The following is a 16530-nucleotide window of genomic DNA, read 5'->3' as shown; positions in this document are numbered from 1 at the left end:
AAATAGCCTACCTATCTGCCTCATCTAAAACCAACCATCTGACTTTAGACATAGACAAACTATCCGTATGTTGTAAATGGTCCAACAATCTCCCAGGTGTCGCCACTAAAATGTTTATACCTTTACGTAATCTGCAAATAAAATTATACAGTCACTGTCAATATTTTCTGGAAAACAGTATATTTGTATTAAAAATGATGGTATGTATAATTAAGTCAAACAGTGATAGAGGATTTTGATTTTTTTTGCAACAAAATTATTCACTTAAAATGGAAAAAAGTTACTAAACAAAAATTTTATACATGTGTATTAAACAGTTGCAAACTTATCTTTTTATTGGTAATCAAATTATGTAATAATTTTTCCCATTGCGTATTAAAGTTGTATAGATGCTTATATATTAGTTTCCCTTCAATGTTTATATGTGATCATGGTTGGAGTTTGTTCTTTTGAAGTGTTGTCCAACGTTAGGAGGATTCAGCACTCACAATTATGTTTCACCCTGCCATATTATTTATGTATCTGTACCAAGCCATGAGACTGTACTCCAGTGGTTGTTGTCCAACGCTAGGAGGATTCAGCACTCACAATTATGTTTCACCCTGCCATATTATTTATGTATCTGTACCAAGCCATGAGACTGTACTCCAGTGGTTGTTGTCTCCTATAATTGTTTTTTCTATTCATTGTTGTTAAGTAAATTTTCTGTTTTTGAATTAAATCACATGTTTTCCTCCAGGGGCCTTCTATAGCTTTGATACAGTTTTGGTTTGGTCATTGAAGGCTTTACAGTGACCTGTAGTTGCTCACCATGTACTTTAATACTGATATTAAGGACTTTCATTCCTTTTTTGAAATGACTTTTATTGCATGTACTTCCAAATTCGTATACATGAAATTTTGGAGAAAATTTCTATGCAGTAAGAAAATAATCGAAACATTATAATACTATTTCAAAATATAAGTAAGTTTTAAGGAATAGATATTTATCCCAAATGATTCAAATATAAAACAAAAGTACAATTGATTCTAACCTTGCTTTTTCTGCTTTTCTCTTCTCTCCTCCCATAAGACAGCCAGGTACTATCCAGGTGAAAGGCTAAAATCAAATTGGTAAATTTTTAACACATGAAACAGATATTTTTTAGCTTGGACCTGCCAGTTCTTTGCTCCTCTAGTCATTATTATGTGTTAATCATTCAAAAGTTTTGTAGAAAGATCATAAAATTTAAAATGGATGATTATTACATCAACTAATGAAATTTCTGCTTCTAAATGTTTGATAGTCAGTGAATTATTACTACAAAATCTGATGATACAAAAAAAAGTAAAGCAGGAAGTAATTTACCAAAGCATTGTCAGCTTCTTAGGCAAGCATGCATGGCCACAGGATCTGTGCTTTAATCAGACTGATTGAAAGTAATATCCAAGGATTAATAAATGATCCAAAGGGTTATAAAAGATACATACAAACCATAATAGGATTTAACAAAAAATTTTGCACAATTTAATAGAAACCAGATGCTCCACAGGGCGCAGCTTTATATGACCGCAGAGGTGGAACCCTGAACAGTTTGGGCAAGTATGGACACATTTAAGCTTGATACAGCTCTGAATTTGGATTGTGATTAAATAGTTGACACAACATAGGTTTCTGACACAGAATGAATGTGGTCTAAGAACTTAAACTTAAAAACTTAAAAATTTTAAATTGGACATTTACATATTATGGTCCAATATCCAAAATCTAAATACATGGTTAGATTCAGCATATCATAGAACCCCAAGAATTCAATTTTTGATGAAATCAAATAATGTTCAATTTTAGACCCTTTAGACCTCAATGTGGACCAATTTGATAATCGGGCCAAATATTAAAAATCTAAATACATGGTTAGATTCAGCATATTGAAGAACCCCATATATTCAATTTTTGTTGAAATCAAACAAAGTTTAATTTTTGACCCTTTGGACCTTAATGTAGACCAATTTGAAAACCGTACAATACTGTGCAATTGAATATTTCTTGCTATTGCGCAAAACTGTGCAATTGAAAATTTCCTGCTATTGCGCAATTTTGTGCAATTAGATATTTCTTGCTATTGCGCAATACTGCGCAATTGAAGATTTCTTGCTATTGCACAATACTGTGCAATTGAAGATTTCTTGCTATTGCGCAATACTGTGCAATTGAAAATTTCTTGCTATTGCACAATACTGTGCAATTGAGGATTTCTTGCTATTGCGGAATACTGTGCAATTGAAAATTTCTTGCTATTGCACAATACTTAATATAATAATTTTGGACCCCAATTTGGACCAACTTGAAAACTGGGCCCATAATCAAAAATCTAAGTACATGTTTAGATTCAGCATATCAAAGAACCCCAAGAATTCAATTTTTGTTAAAATCAAGCTAAATTTAATTTTGGACCCTTTGGACCTTGATGTAGATCAATTTGAAAACAGGACCAAAAATTAAGAATCTGAATACACCGTTAAATTTGGCATATCAAAGAACCCCAATAATTCATTTTTTGATGAAATCAAACAAAGTTTAATTTTGGACCCTTTTGGCCCCTAATTCGTTGGCACCAAAACTCCCAAAATCAATCCAAACCTTCCTTTTGTGGTCATAAACCTTGTGTTAAAATTTCATAGATTTCTATTAACTTATACTAAAGTTATTGTGCAAAAACCAAGAAAAATGCTTATTTGGGCCCTTTTTGGCCCCTAATTACTAAACTGTTGGGACCAAAACACCCAAAATCAATCCCAACCTTCCTTTTATGGTCATAAACCTTGTGTTTAAATTTCATTGATTTCTATTTACTTTTACTAAAGTAAGAGTGCGAAAACCAAATGTCTTCGGACGACGACAACGCCAACGTGATACCAATATACGACCAAAAAATTTTCAACTTTTGCAGTCGTATAAAAATGTATTAACAAAGATACTTGATTTTGATTTTTGAATTTTGGTGGTTTAACACCACTTTTAAGCACCCCTTTTGGGCTATTTCGTGGCGGCCAGTTTTTATTGGTGGAGGAAGCCGGAGTGCCGCAGAAAACCACCAACCTTCGATAGGAAAACTAACAATCCCAGTCAATTAAAATTGGAGTCGAGTGCACCCGCATGAGCGAGGTTCGAACTCACAACCTCAGTGTTGACTTGCTAGTGATTACAGTAGTAACTACTTAGACCACTCGGTCAACGAGGCCCCAACAAAAATAGTGAACTCTGGGGTAAATTAAAAAAAATAGTGAAATCAATAAAACCTGACAAAACTGAATGGTTAAAATGAGCTCCTTGGTTTTACTGTACAAAGTATTTAGGCATTTCAATATTGTGCTATTTTCATAATATTTCAAGAGTATATTATTAATTCCACTTTAAATGATAAATGAGAAGAAATTAATTACTTATTTGGATTTTTCAAGTGGACATTGATCATTTGAGTTTTGGCTAAAATGGGTTGTAAATTTTGCACTTACATGTCTAATTTATTTTTTTTCCACTAAAATGTCCTCTATAATATTTTTTTCTCCAAAATATTGTATTTTTTATTTGTACAATTGTAAAATACAGTGTACATTCTATTTTGAAGAAATTTGAGAGTACAAATAGTAAAAACCAACAATTTCAAAACAATTCCATAATGTAAGGAAGAAATCACATTTAAATCCTGAATATATTAATAATGTTTTGTGGTAGAAGAAAGAAATCTTATTTCTATGAAATTTAATTTCCTGCTTTTACCAAAGACTAATACATTTTATTATACCCAGTTTTTACATATATTTCCTTGATGACTCAATGTCACAGTTTGTTTCTTTTCATGAAATCAAATCAAAGACATTTTTCACCCTATAAATTAAATGACTATAAATAACTATAAACCACTTTTTATTATATTGCACTTAAGGATATATTACAATGTGAAACATTTTCGTGTCCCATGTACCCTGAAAATTCATTATTCATCACATATTTAAGAACTACTTATAACAACAAACAGAAGTACAAATTTCCATTGTACCGTAAACATCCTTTGTAAGTATTTTTCATTTTTTTAGCATTGAATTATTTGTAACAATTGTAAACATAATTTTTGGTTTTCGACCTGTGATTTTTTTTGTATTTGTGTAAATAAATGACTTCAGTTTTTGCTTCTACTAAGTTATAGATGCCAATCATAAACTTGATAACAACTGAATACTTTCACAAAATGTTTTTGGTCAAAATAAACATGAGCCCAAAAGATATTAAACACAAATTGAAAAAAACATATTGTAACAAAAATTTTGTTTGGGTATAGCTCTGCTAGTATCTAAATATTAATGACAAGGTCTAAGTATGAGGCTATTTTGACAGGTTTTGCAGTTTTGCACTATGTGTAAATGTAAGAAGTTTGAAGCCCTTATGCAAATATGTAAGACAAAATTGATACTCACATTGACCAATTTTTGGAAATTATTAAAACTTTGAGTGGCCAGCTGAAAATAAATAATGTAAATCATTAATCCAAAAGTTAGTATATGAAATTCGTTTAGTAACTTAAGTTTTGGTTAAAAATAAGACCAATATGTACTGGGTCTGGACAAGACCAATATGTACTGGGTCTGGACAAGACCAATATGTACTGGGTCTGGACAAGACCAATATGTACTGGGTCTGGACAAGACCAATATGTACTGGGTCTGGACAAGACCAATATGTACTGGGTCTGGACAAGACCAATATGTAATGGGTCTGGACAAGACCAATATGTACTGGGTCTGGACACAATTTATTGAAGTAACATGCGAATTGAATCATAACTGATGACGATGATGTCAGAAATTATGTTCAATTGAACTTGATTGACAAAAATTTTCCTGTACAATGAAAGTTGTAAAGTGCACAGCCGATATAAAAATTTCTTAAATGCTTCAAATCAACATTTATGATTTATATCAAGCTCCAGACCAAATATAAAGTCATTCCACTTTCATAGAAGCCAAGGAAATATTGACGAACATTTTCAGCATTTTTCTGTTCAATCTAAAATCAACTAGCATTGAGAAATACTTCACGCTAAATTGAAAAGTACACTTTTATTCTATTTATTAAACTGAAATAAAATTACCGTACTATGACAAGAAAGTAATATTTACCCAAAGTTTAGTAGCAATTAGAACATGATTTTTCGTTTTTTTTTTTCAAATTTATTTTCATTCTTCTTTTTACATTTAGTATTCATGGCCCCCATATAACAAAAGTCAATGGGGTGAGCAACCAGTTTCCAAGGAGGATCATAAAAAGATTTTCTTTATCATATGTAACTGCCAGAAAATTAAGGATTTTACAAAAGAAGCTGACACATACATGTAGGAAAAAATAATACATCCTTCAACAATGAGTTAACATTGCACAAGGTCATGTTTTTCTCTGGCTGTTTATGACGTCTTTACACTAAATCCATTGGATGTTGGATGTGTACGGATTGATTGTTTAGTCTTAGATGCATGATTTTTTTATTAGTTGTTAGTGGCTTTGAACTAGCTGTCAGATAACTGTGAGTACTCTCAGATCTGTTCATTGTGTCTTTTTGTGTCGGGATGTATAAGTACCCGGCCACGTCCACTTGTATTTTTGTCCATCTGATGAGTTAAGCCTTTTTCAACTGATTTTTATAGTTCGTTCTTATGTTGTACTATTATACCACTGTCCCAGGTTAGGGGGAGGGTTGGGATCCTGCTAACATGTTTAACCCCGCCACATTATTTATGTATGTGCCTGTCCCAAGTCAGGAGCCTGAAATTCAGTGGTTGTCGTTTGTTTATGTGTTACATATTTGTTTTTCATTCATTTTTTTACATAAATAAGGCCGTAAGTTTTCTCGTTTGAATTGTTTCACATTGTCTTATCGGGGCCATTTATAGCTGACTATGCGGTATGGGCTTTGCTCATTGTTGAAGGCCGTACAGTGACCTATAGTTGTTAATGTCTGTGTCATTTTGGTCTTTTGTGGATAGTTGTCTCATTGGCAATCATACCACATCTTCTTTTTTTATACATATTGCATAGTCAGCTAAAAAAGGGCACAAAGAGAAAAATAACCGCCTGATTTATGTATAAGATAATGGACGACAAACAAATATACATGTGGATTCATTTATTTTCGTGGGTATCAATTTTCGTGGATTGAGGAAAACTTTCATTTTCGTGGATATTTGATTTCATTGTTTTGCCAATCTCAGCTTACAAAGCCTATAGAAAATTTGTAATTCGTTGAACATTTAAATTCATGGTTTACTTGTACCCACGAAACCCACGAAAATTGGTATCCAACGAATAATAATGAATTCACAGTAATATACAGCAACAATCGACAACCACTGAATTACAGGCTCCTGACTTGGGACAGGCACATACAGAATGAGGCGGGGTTGAACCAATATACAAGTCATTACCAAATGGTCATCTCTTAATTATATAATACATGACATTGTAATATAAAATAATTATTTTTCAGATTAATTTAATATACAGAAAGAGAGAGTGGTGTCATTAAAATGTCCATGGACAAAAGTTTATCAGTTCAATTTTACAAATACCTGTGTCAGAAGATTGGATCTGTGGAGGAAGTGAGAGTTAGGAGATTGACTTACATAATTAATGACTTTGGGAATGGAGGCTTTCAAAAAATCACAAGTGGAAGTAAAGGTGAAGGACTAAATTTAAAAGGCAGTGACCTTGACCTAATGTATATTGATCCTTTCTTTACTGTTTATGAGTCGGACACAGATTTTGTTTTCCAATTTGAGAGGATTCCTCTGGTAATGGATACAGAAGACACACCTCCATGTTTTGCAGAACTTCGTCTTCTCAAAAACCCCACTTTACATTTAGTTCCTGAACTAATCTTTGAGAAGAATAAGATTTCCAGTGAACTTTATAAACTATACAACATGAAACGTATTCTTTGCAAAAGCCTTAAAATTCATGGGCCATGCATATCATCCCAGACAGATAGCCATGACTTTGCTTGGAGCCTAAAGTGTAACCAGTGGATACCTCAAGCACAACATTGGATCATAAGGCCACGCACAACATGGCCTTGTCCTGAACTCATTTCCAAAATAACCTCCTGTGGAGTTTTGTTTGTTCCAATAGGCTTCAAAGGGTCCTTAAAGGAAAATCTCCAATGGAGAATATCATTTTCTGTAGCAGAAAAATTTCTCATATTTTCATTCAGTCATACTCAATTATTATGCTATGCCTTGCTAAAAATTTTGCTCAAAGAAATAGTAGATAAGTATCAAGACTTGAATGGTTTATTGTGCTCCTATTTTCTGAAGACTTTGATGTTTTGGATATCAGAAGAATCAGACCAGTCAATATGGAGACCAGACAACATCATACCATGCTTCATGGCTTGTTTAAAGAGACTTTTGTATTGTGTAGAATATGAAACATTATTACATTATTTCATTCCTGACAATAATTTGTTTTGTTTAAGATTCAATACTAAAAACAAAGTTAAAATGACCAATGTCCTTAAGAACTTATATGAACAAGGAATACACTGTTTCAATCAATCGGAGACCTTGATAGATATTTCTATACCACCCTGTGAAGTTACTAAATCATTGTTTATTGAACAGGTTACTTTAATTCAAGATATTATGAAAATTCAGACTTCTCATAAACATCCTACCAAGCTGCTGTTTACATTTCTACATCATTCTAGTACTTCTGTATCAAAAGGTATCTTTTGTGTAATACTGTCAAACGCACATCAGTTAGTTTCACATGCCTCACAAAATCGACCCAGATCAAACAACAAACGTCAATATCACAAGAGCAAACATGACCTGAGTCATTTGTTGATAAGAACGATGTCAGATGCCGTATCTGGATGGCTGATGTTGGCCTCTTACTTCTATGTTCATAAAAACTACTTAGCAGCTTTAACTATAATAAATTACACTTTTTCAAAATTCAAAAGTGAGCAAATTTATCCTTGGCAAAACAGTTTAAATCTAAACCAGAAATCTACGTTAAATTTAATTAAACAAGTTAAATTTGGCAAAATGATAAAAACGATATTAATTCTAGAATTACCACTGAAATATATGTCATCAATTGTTCCATCAGAACTACAGTTAGATGTTGTTAAAGGTACGACACATTTTAATCCTGTATCGTTTTCCAATTTCCTGTGTTTTCTGTGCTATTACAATCTTCATGACATCACATCATGTAAAGTCTCATTAATTCGGTTATTGCACAAAATCAGGGAAAACCTTTATAACAACACATTAGACAGTCTCAGTGCAGCACAATGTGTTATGTGTATTGGTATAGCTCACAAGATGATGGGGGATACAAACAAAGCAAGACAATTATTAAGTCAGGCTGCTGATTTAGATGTGCGCAACCAAACCAGTGCCAGATTAAGACTGTCTAAACTAACTTGAGTTTATCTTATATGACATTTATTTTCCTGACTTCTTATTTTAGTGCATTAAGGAAACATTGTATTTTTGTATATAATTTTATTTCTTGGTTTCAAAAAATTATACATAAAAGCCCATGCTGTGCACATGTAGTTATTGATATATGGAAATTGAAGTACCAGTATTCTCAGCTTGTTTCATTCATCCTTATAACTACATTTTGTAGTTATCTATCAATAAACTGCCTGGCTGAGCCTAGCTGGATAAGCCTGCAGAGGTCCAACCCTGAACAATTGGGGCAAAAATGGACACAATATACAAGCTTGATACAGGTCTGAATTTGGATTGTAATTAAATATTTGATATATTATAGGTTTCTGAATAAATGTAGTCAAAGAACTTGAAATTGGTTATATGAATTGAATTTATATTCAATTAAAGATTTCTTGCTGTTGAGCAATACACTGTGATGTTGTGCAATACACTGTGATGTTGTGCAATACACTGTGCTGTTGCGCAATACTAAGTAAATCTGTTGTCAGACTATAAACAAATAAAATTTATAAAATTCTAAAGGGAGTTTACATCAATAGATATAAACAATTCACCAAAGTTTCATAAGAATTGCTGAAAGCATTTTTGTGTTATTGTCCCATAACTGGAAAATCCCCCCTTTTTTAATGAATAAAACCCCATAACTCGGAAATGAAAATCTAAAATTTATAAAATTCTAAAGGGAGCTTACATCAATAGATATTACAATTAACCAAAATTTCTTGCAAGTTGGTGAAAGCATTCTTGAGTTATTATCCGAAAACTGGAAAATCCCCATTTTTTAATGAATAAAACCCCATAACTCGGAAAACGTAAAATCTAAAATTTATAAAAAACGAAAGGGACGTCAATAGATATAATTTAAACAATTCACCAAAGTTTTATGCAAATTAGTAAAAGTGTTTTTGAGTTAATGTCCGACATGTTGACGACAAACGGTATACAATAATACGACCCGTAAACGGGCGTATAAAAAAGCTAATTTCAATTGTAAATACATGAATTCTATCAATAGTGTTGAACTTGACTTTATATCTGAAATACTATATATTGTTTGTATGTAGAGTGAAACAATGATATAAATATATGCATTAAACGACATTGAAACAAATTGTTTGAATAAGAATTATTATTATACCTTACATATATTATAAACAATTCTATTGGGTAACATGTTATCACGTGACATGGAATAATTTAGTTGATTTTCTTTTAATTGCAAAGAAGGACGAAAAACCTTAAAAATTAACATCAGCGGTGAATGACCCTATTATTCACTGGCGAATAACCTTTTGAGTTTCTTGATTTGTACATGAATTATCTCCCATGAAAATGATGTCACAATGTTCACATTACAGGAACCACGTCAAGTGACGAGGAAACAATGCTTTGGATATGCATCTAGTACCGAGGATATCTCTTATAATCCGTCCTTATCAGGGCCATCAATATTTTACAAAAAAATTCTACCTTTGTTGTACATACGAGAAATTTTAAGACACAAATTAATTTTCAAACTTTAACTTGTGTTTGTTATACAGTAAGGTAAGTGCTTTTTCAATGGTTCAAAAGGCCCTTCCACTGTTAGTTCAGTATAATAAAACAACTGTGGCCCCTTAAAAGCGATGAATTTTCAAAATTGTCAACCCTAAAAAATTGTTTCACTTTGGGCTGCGCCCTCAGTGACATAACCTCGTGTTGACAATTTTGGATATTCACCTTTTCTAGGGGCCATAATTGTATATTGTAATTTTTGTATTATTTGAGTGTAGTGATAATCTATTGAGAGAAGATGTTTCTGTTTTATAAATGGCTATTAAATAAATGTCAAGCATTTTAATAATAATTTCTCAAGTAAAACATTAAAATCGAGGAACTGTTTTACCTTCGCAATATTGATTTTGAAACATTACAATGTTATTTATACATTTTGATAAAAATTCTATATTCAACTTACAGCTAATAGGAAAAGGGTTTATACATAAACATGGCCTGCTGTAATACTAGTATGTTAAATGAACACAATGTGTAGATTTTAGCCCATCCCCCACCACCCCAAAAAAATAGTTGTCAGGGTTGAGGACTTTGTTTTTTTTTACCATTCATGTCATGTAAATGATAATAATATTTATTCATTTGATACACACCACAAAATAATGTTCAAACCATGGTTAATCAATATAAATGTAACTACATTTATTTCAATTTCAATGAAACAATTCTTTTCTGTAGTCATAAATGGTTTGATAAAAACAAATATATAACTAAAACTTGTGAGTGAACTCATAAAAGGATTCCCCCACCCTTCAAATTTGGTAATCTACCCTTTAACATTTTGGACCTAGATTATATTCCTTTATCGTCAGGTAGTATTCTACAGCTTTCTTTAGTTTCATCAATATCTGTTTAACTATTTAATAGAAATTTACCATAAATTGCAATATTGAAGTAAATAAGTTTTGATTATCTCCCCTTATCATGTTTGCATTTAGAAGTATTTTACAACTAAGTTAAGTTTCATCAATATCTTCAAGACTTTTAGGGGGAGTGTTGAGGTAATTTCAGAGTGACCCAAACTGTAAAAATTTAAATATTGTGACTCATTTCAAGTGTGTATCTTTGAAAGTCACAATACATTTTTTGTAAATCTCACAATGCAAGAATTGTGTTCTAACGTTGTGACAATTTCAAGAATTTACTGTATGAAAGGCCCATGAACTTCTGTTCCTTTTGATTGAAATTGTAAAAAAATTGAACAACAGACGCAATAAATTTTGACAAAAGTATACATTCTCTCGTAGGAGAATCATCCAGGATATAAGATTATTACAGCAAACCGATTTGAAGCATTTCCAAAATGTAAGCTAGCCATCCTTGTAGGTGGTGGGTAGTAGAGGGAACACTTTTTTCACAGAAATGCATGGAGATGATAATAGGTATCTGACCTGATGACAACACCAAATGGATCAGAGGCCAAAGTAATATACTTGTGTTTCCTGCCTCTCTGCCTACCCTAAAACCTTTATATACATTTTATGTAAATATCTAAAAAAAAAATTGTTTACCTACATGACTTTTGTATCTTTCCTATTTTTTCTGCCTGGTGGCAAGAAACAAGATGTACTAATTCCCTTAACTAGTTGAATAATTGGATTAAGCAATATAGTTTGGTCAACTACACATATTGAGTAACATGCTATGGATAACCTTTTTGACATTTGATCTTAGAGGAGTATTGTTCACAAGGTTTTTTATGCTGTCATAATTCTAACAAGGCTAAAATGGTCAAAGTCCCATAACTCTGATAAGAATTTTCAAATCAACTGAACAAGAAATTCTACTAGGTATAGTTAATTTTGAGAAGTCTCAAGTTTAATATTCAAAGTTTAACAGATGATCAGAAGGAGGGAAAATATTACTATGTCTTTCTGTTCCACATTCATTTGTTCTGAAGTTCAAAGTATCTTAAAAGAATCCGTCTGGAGAGGTAGTGTTAAATGTTACACAGTTGAATGTCACAAAAAGTTCTAAATCACATATATGCAGCATACTAATATTTCAATAAATTCCTACCTCTCTGGTGGGAACAATAACTATAGCATATGGCCCATGTACTCTTTGAATCTTAGGACTAATACTCTGTAAAGCCTGCACAATAGGAACTGCAAACGCCAAAGTCTTTCCTAAAAAAGGAATAAATCTTTACATAAAATGTCCTTTACTTTATAAATTATTACCACATATAAACTGTTCAACTTGTAATGTAATAGGGGTGAACATATAAATACAAACAGGCAATGATAGGAAAAACAAGAATGTGTCCTTAGTACAAGGATGTTCAGTAGACCGTGAAATTGGGGTCAATACACAAATTTGGCATAAAAATCAGAAAGATCATATCATAGGGAACAGGTGTACTAAGTTTCAAGTTGATTGGACTTTCATTTCATCAAAAACTACCTTGACCAAAAACTTTAACCTGAAGCGGGACAGACGGACACACAGATCTAAATACATAATGACCCTAGGTGGGGCATAAAAATTCCAACTTGCTATTGATTGATTGTTGCTTGCTTAATGTCCAGTGGCCAATTTTTCATGTCTATTCAGGACGAGAATAGATAAACAAGAAATATAATAGATTGGTTTTGCAAGGGATGTCAACCAGGATGAAGGGCAGGAAAATTGGACCACAACTTGGAAACAAAGGCTCCTTGGATTGGAGCAGCAGAAGTTTTGAGAAATGCACAGAAACATCAATTCTGCTGTGAAATATGAAATATAGTACATGCAAAATACTCATGTCTGATATCGATTTATAAATTATGGTTATATTTCAAATGAACTCAGGATATCTATGGATGGGAAAACTCAAATCTAATTAAAAGAATGTTAAATTGTACCTTCATTGTTGTTGTTTAAACTTATCTTGATCCCACAAATTTAAAGTTGACAATGACTTTTAAATTATGTTTAAATAGGTAATCAATTCAATAATTTTATCATCTTTTCTCTGCTTACCAGAGCCTGTCTGGGATTTCACCAGCACATCTCTGCCTTGCATTACATAAGGTATTGTTTGTTTCTGGACAGCAGTCATTGTCTTATGCCCAATTTTTTCCTCCAAATTTGATACCTGTAAAATCAAACACAATAAGTTTAAAAAAAAGTTTGTTGCAAACAATACATTACTGTGTGTTGTATATACTTGAATACTTTACACTGAAAGATATACAAATACATTGCAATAGTCTGATAAGTGTAGAATAACCTGTTCTTTAATAGACTGAGGGATGACAACGTATAGGTAATGAATAAAGTATGTGTTTTCCCATACTTAAAAAGAAATGCATATGTTGTTGTGATAAGCATATCACACCTCAAAATATAAAGTATCAGTTAACAATAAGTAGCTGTCTGACAGATCTGAAAAGCACACACAAATTACAACTCATCACTACTAAGCTGCTGACCAAATATGAAGTCATATTGTTTGGTAGAATTTGAGATATTTGTGACAAAGAACTTACAATCCCTTCACCATATTGAAAAAAATTAAAGTATCAGCAAAAAGGAAGTAGATGTCTCACAAATTTGAAAAGTGATAATACATTACAACTTATCACTACTAAGCTGTTGACCAAACATAAAGTCATTCTGTTCTGTAGTACTTGAAAATAGTGTGACAGAAATATTTGTAGGAAGAACCGCCGGACAAGCAGAAAAGACTGAGGGACAAGGTTAGTTCACTCCAATATAGCACCCACTCATTGATACGGATATACTAACAATCAGTACAGGTCTAAGGGATTAAACTTCTGAGAAAGGTATGACCTTGTGTAATTTAAACATTTTTTATGACATTGCTTTATGAAATCTATTTTAAAGTACATCTGCCAATATCTGAAGTGAAACTTTGAAAAAAGACAATTGTGATTCAAAGAATGCAAACAAATCCAGTGGACAAATACTGGTTAAAGGTATGTTGAAAATGTGTCTTTGGGGCCAAAGTGGTGTTCAATTCTGACTAGTGAAAATAGTGGTGATCAATTTGGTTAACAATCCCAGGTTTAAGCGGGGACAGTTTTCATAGCGTAAACATGGTATATATATATTACTTTATGAATAATTTTTTAATTTATCAACAAGGACAGTTGTAAAAGAGAATGCTATAGATCTTGTCATTAAATTTATGAATGAATTTGTTTAATATAAAAATAAGAAGATGTGGTATAATTGCCACCAGAGATAAAAGGACATAGAAGTAAACATCTATAGCTCACTTTAACAATAAGCATAACCCATACCGCATAGATAAGTATAGTTACCTACCATATATGGATGAAGAGGCAAATCTCTAAAATGTTCTGATGAGAAAACATCTTCCTTGACAAAGTCCACTTTCAAACTGAAAAGTTTAAAACAAATACTGGAGAATGTGAGGTAAGGGTCTCAAATTAGTCACTTTTATACTGGAGAATGTGAGGTAAGGGTCTCAAATTAGTCACTTTTATACTGGAGAATGTGAGGTAAGGGTCTCAAATTAGTCACTTTTATACTGGAGAATGTAAGGTAAGGGTCTCAAATTAGTCCCTTTTATAATAGGACTACTTGCTGTTGGATGAATGTTTAGTAGTAAATATTTCGTGCATTTTCAGGACAATTCTCTACATTAAGGTTTCTAGTCACTTCATTATTACATAGCACAGAGCTGTTTTATATTTTTTGAGGGATATTGGTTGACTGAAAAAGATGACAGAAGCACATCAATGAATCAATAACAGAACATTTAAAATGAACTCTACTACTTTGCATTTATTTCAAGGTTTTTCTCTTCAGAAATACAAATGTATTAACACAAGAATATAACTATTAGGTGACCGTGTTTTAACAAAATATAGAATATTTCTTGACTATTAAAGAAGAACCTTGTTTATTAAGTATATTTCCTGAAAATGATTATATTCTAAATTTTAAAAAAAAAGTTTCCATTTTACTTGAGAAAATCCTGTTTGCCCTGACATATGCCTTCTACATTGTATTAGCAAATAAAAGTCTGTTAATATCAAAAAGGGGAAATCAAAAAATAAAAGACGAATGAGCAAAGTCTGTTCTCTAAGTTTAACTCTATCGCACTGAAAAGGTAATCTCGCTATGTTGTACAAGTGGTACCCTAAATTTGTACATGAGTAAAATACATCAATAAATAGTCAATCAACTCAACTATATACTAAAAATATATGTAAATAATTTTATTTTACAGTTTTACTTATTTATTAATACCTTTCAAACTTAACATGCTTAAGTATGTTCAAATATATAAAAAAAAGACAAACAATGGTATTATAAGTTCAAGTCTGTTTCATATTTTTGGCATCCAAAGTAATGATATGAATAAACATATATATATTGAAGAACATTCAAGAACACAAATCTCGATCACAATTGTTTCACTGCATTTAAAAAATTATTCATAAAAAAATCAAATATCAAACCTTTTAACTTTAGGAATCTCTGGGTTAAATCTGAACAAAGAGGAGATAACTTGTCCTGATGGTTTTCCACCCTCTTTGATGAAGGGAGATAATTCACCATGCTTTCTTTTTCTAGTGGCTTGAACTTGATTACTTTGGGTACCAGTCTGTTCCTTATATTCAGTGACCTTTGAATATTCAGAATCACCCTGTGATTGTTTAACCGACTCAGTTAGAAGTCTGGATTTTTCTTGTCTTCTAGCTCTAATCCTCTGGCCCTGAAAAAATATTAAGTAATACAAATGTAATTCATAATTATATGATATGCATTTGACATGTCAACATGGTCAAAGTACAGTAAAATAATTTTTAGTGTTCGCGTGTTAATGACAATTTTTACAGTGTTCTATTTATAAACACATACAATTTAAGATAGTATGTTTTGCAGTGGTGGTAATTTTAGAATCCACAATATGGAAATCACCGCTGATTTTCAAAAATATACCTACAATGTACCTGCAGTGTTTACAAAATTCTAAATACTATACTGAACTTAATGATTCATACAGAATTGATCAATTTGTTTGGTTTTCATTTTTTACTTACTAGTTTATAATGCATTAATGACATTGATACACTTTAGGTCTAGTTAGTTTTATGTGGATAAGTATGGTATGTTTCCCAGTTAACATCAGATATATAAGTAATGTGTAAACAATGGTAAATGAAAGTTCTTTGTAATGCATCCACTTTTCGTATAGTAAAAAAATGCTCATCTGTTAAATATTTTTTATAGATTAAACCGTTGGGTTTCCGGTTGTATTGTTAAACGTAATCATGCTAATCATGGTTTAACACTCCCTTAGATTATATCACGGGGGGGGGGGGGGGGGGGGGGGGGGTTGGTAACTTCGATATTTTTTTGTAGAGGTGTGCCATTTTTGCCTCAAAAAACGTACCCATTTTAATTTAACATTCACTCAAATTCAGTACTAATAGTTATATAAATATTTAAGAAAGAATGACCTATACAATATTACATATTATTAAAATCATA

The 16530-nt window shown here is 31.9% G+C and overlaps 1 protein-coding gene across 1 annotated transcript in view; it reads right to left on the bottom strand.

The window, feature by feature from the left end:
• The window catches only part of LOC139510094 (ATP-dependent DNA helicase DDX31-like), a gene marked incomplete at its 5' end in the record, with an annotated part of 30139 nt that extends 14388 nt beyond the window's left edge, over positions 1-15751 (bottom strand). Inside the window, 7 exon segments of the mRNA XM_071296345.1 lie at positions 12-131; positions 1035-1099; positions 4456-4497; positions 12073-12182; positions 13021-13135; positions 14332-14407; positions 15495-15751. Of these exon segments, the coding sequence (XP_071152446.1) occupies positions 12-131; positions 1035-1099; positions 4456-4497; positions 12073-12182; positions 13021-13135; positions 14332-14407; positions 15495-15751 (785 nt within the window).
• Between the last annotated feature and the right edge of the window lie 779 nt (positions 15752-16530).

The sequence above is a fragment of the Mytilus edulis genome, chromosome 2 (assembly GCF_963676685.1).
Source record: "Mytilus edulis chromosome 2, xbMytEdul2.2, whole genome shotgun sequence".
Taxonomy (NCBI): Eukaryota; Metazoa; Mollusca; class Bivalvia; order Mytilida; family Mytilidae; genus Mytilus; species Mytilus edulis.
Note: the sequence above shows the minus strand (reverse complement) of the source record. Positions and strands in the feature narration are given on the sequence as shown.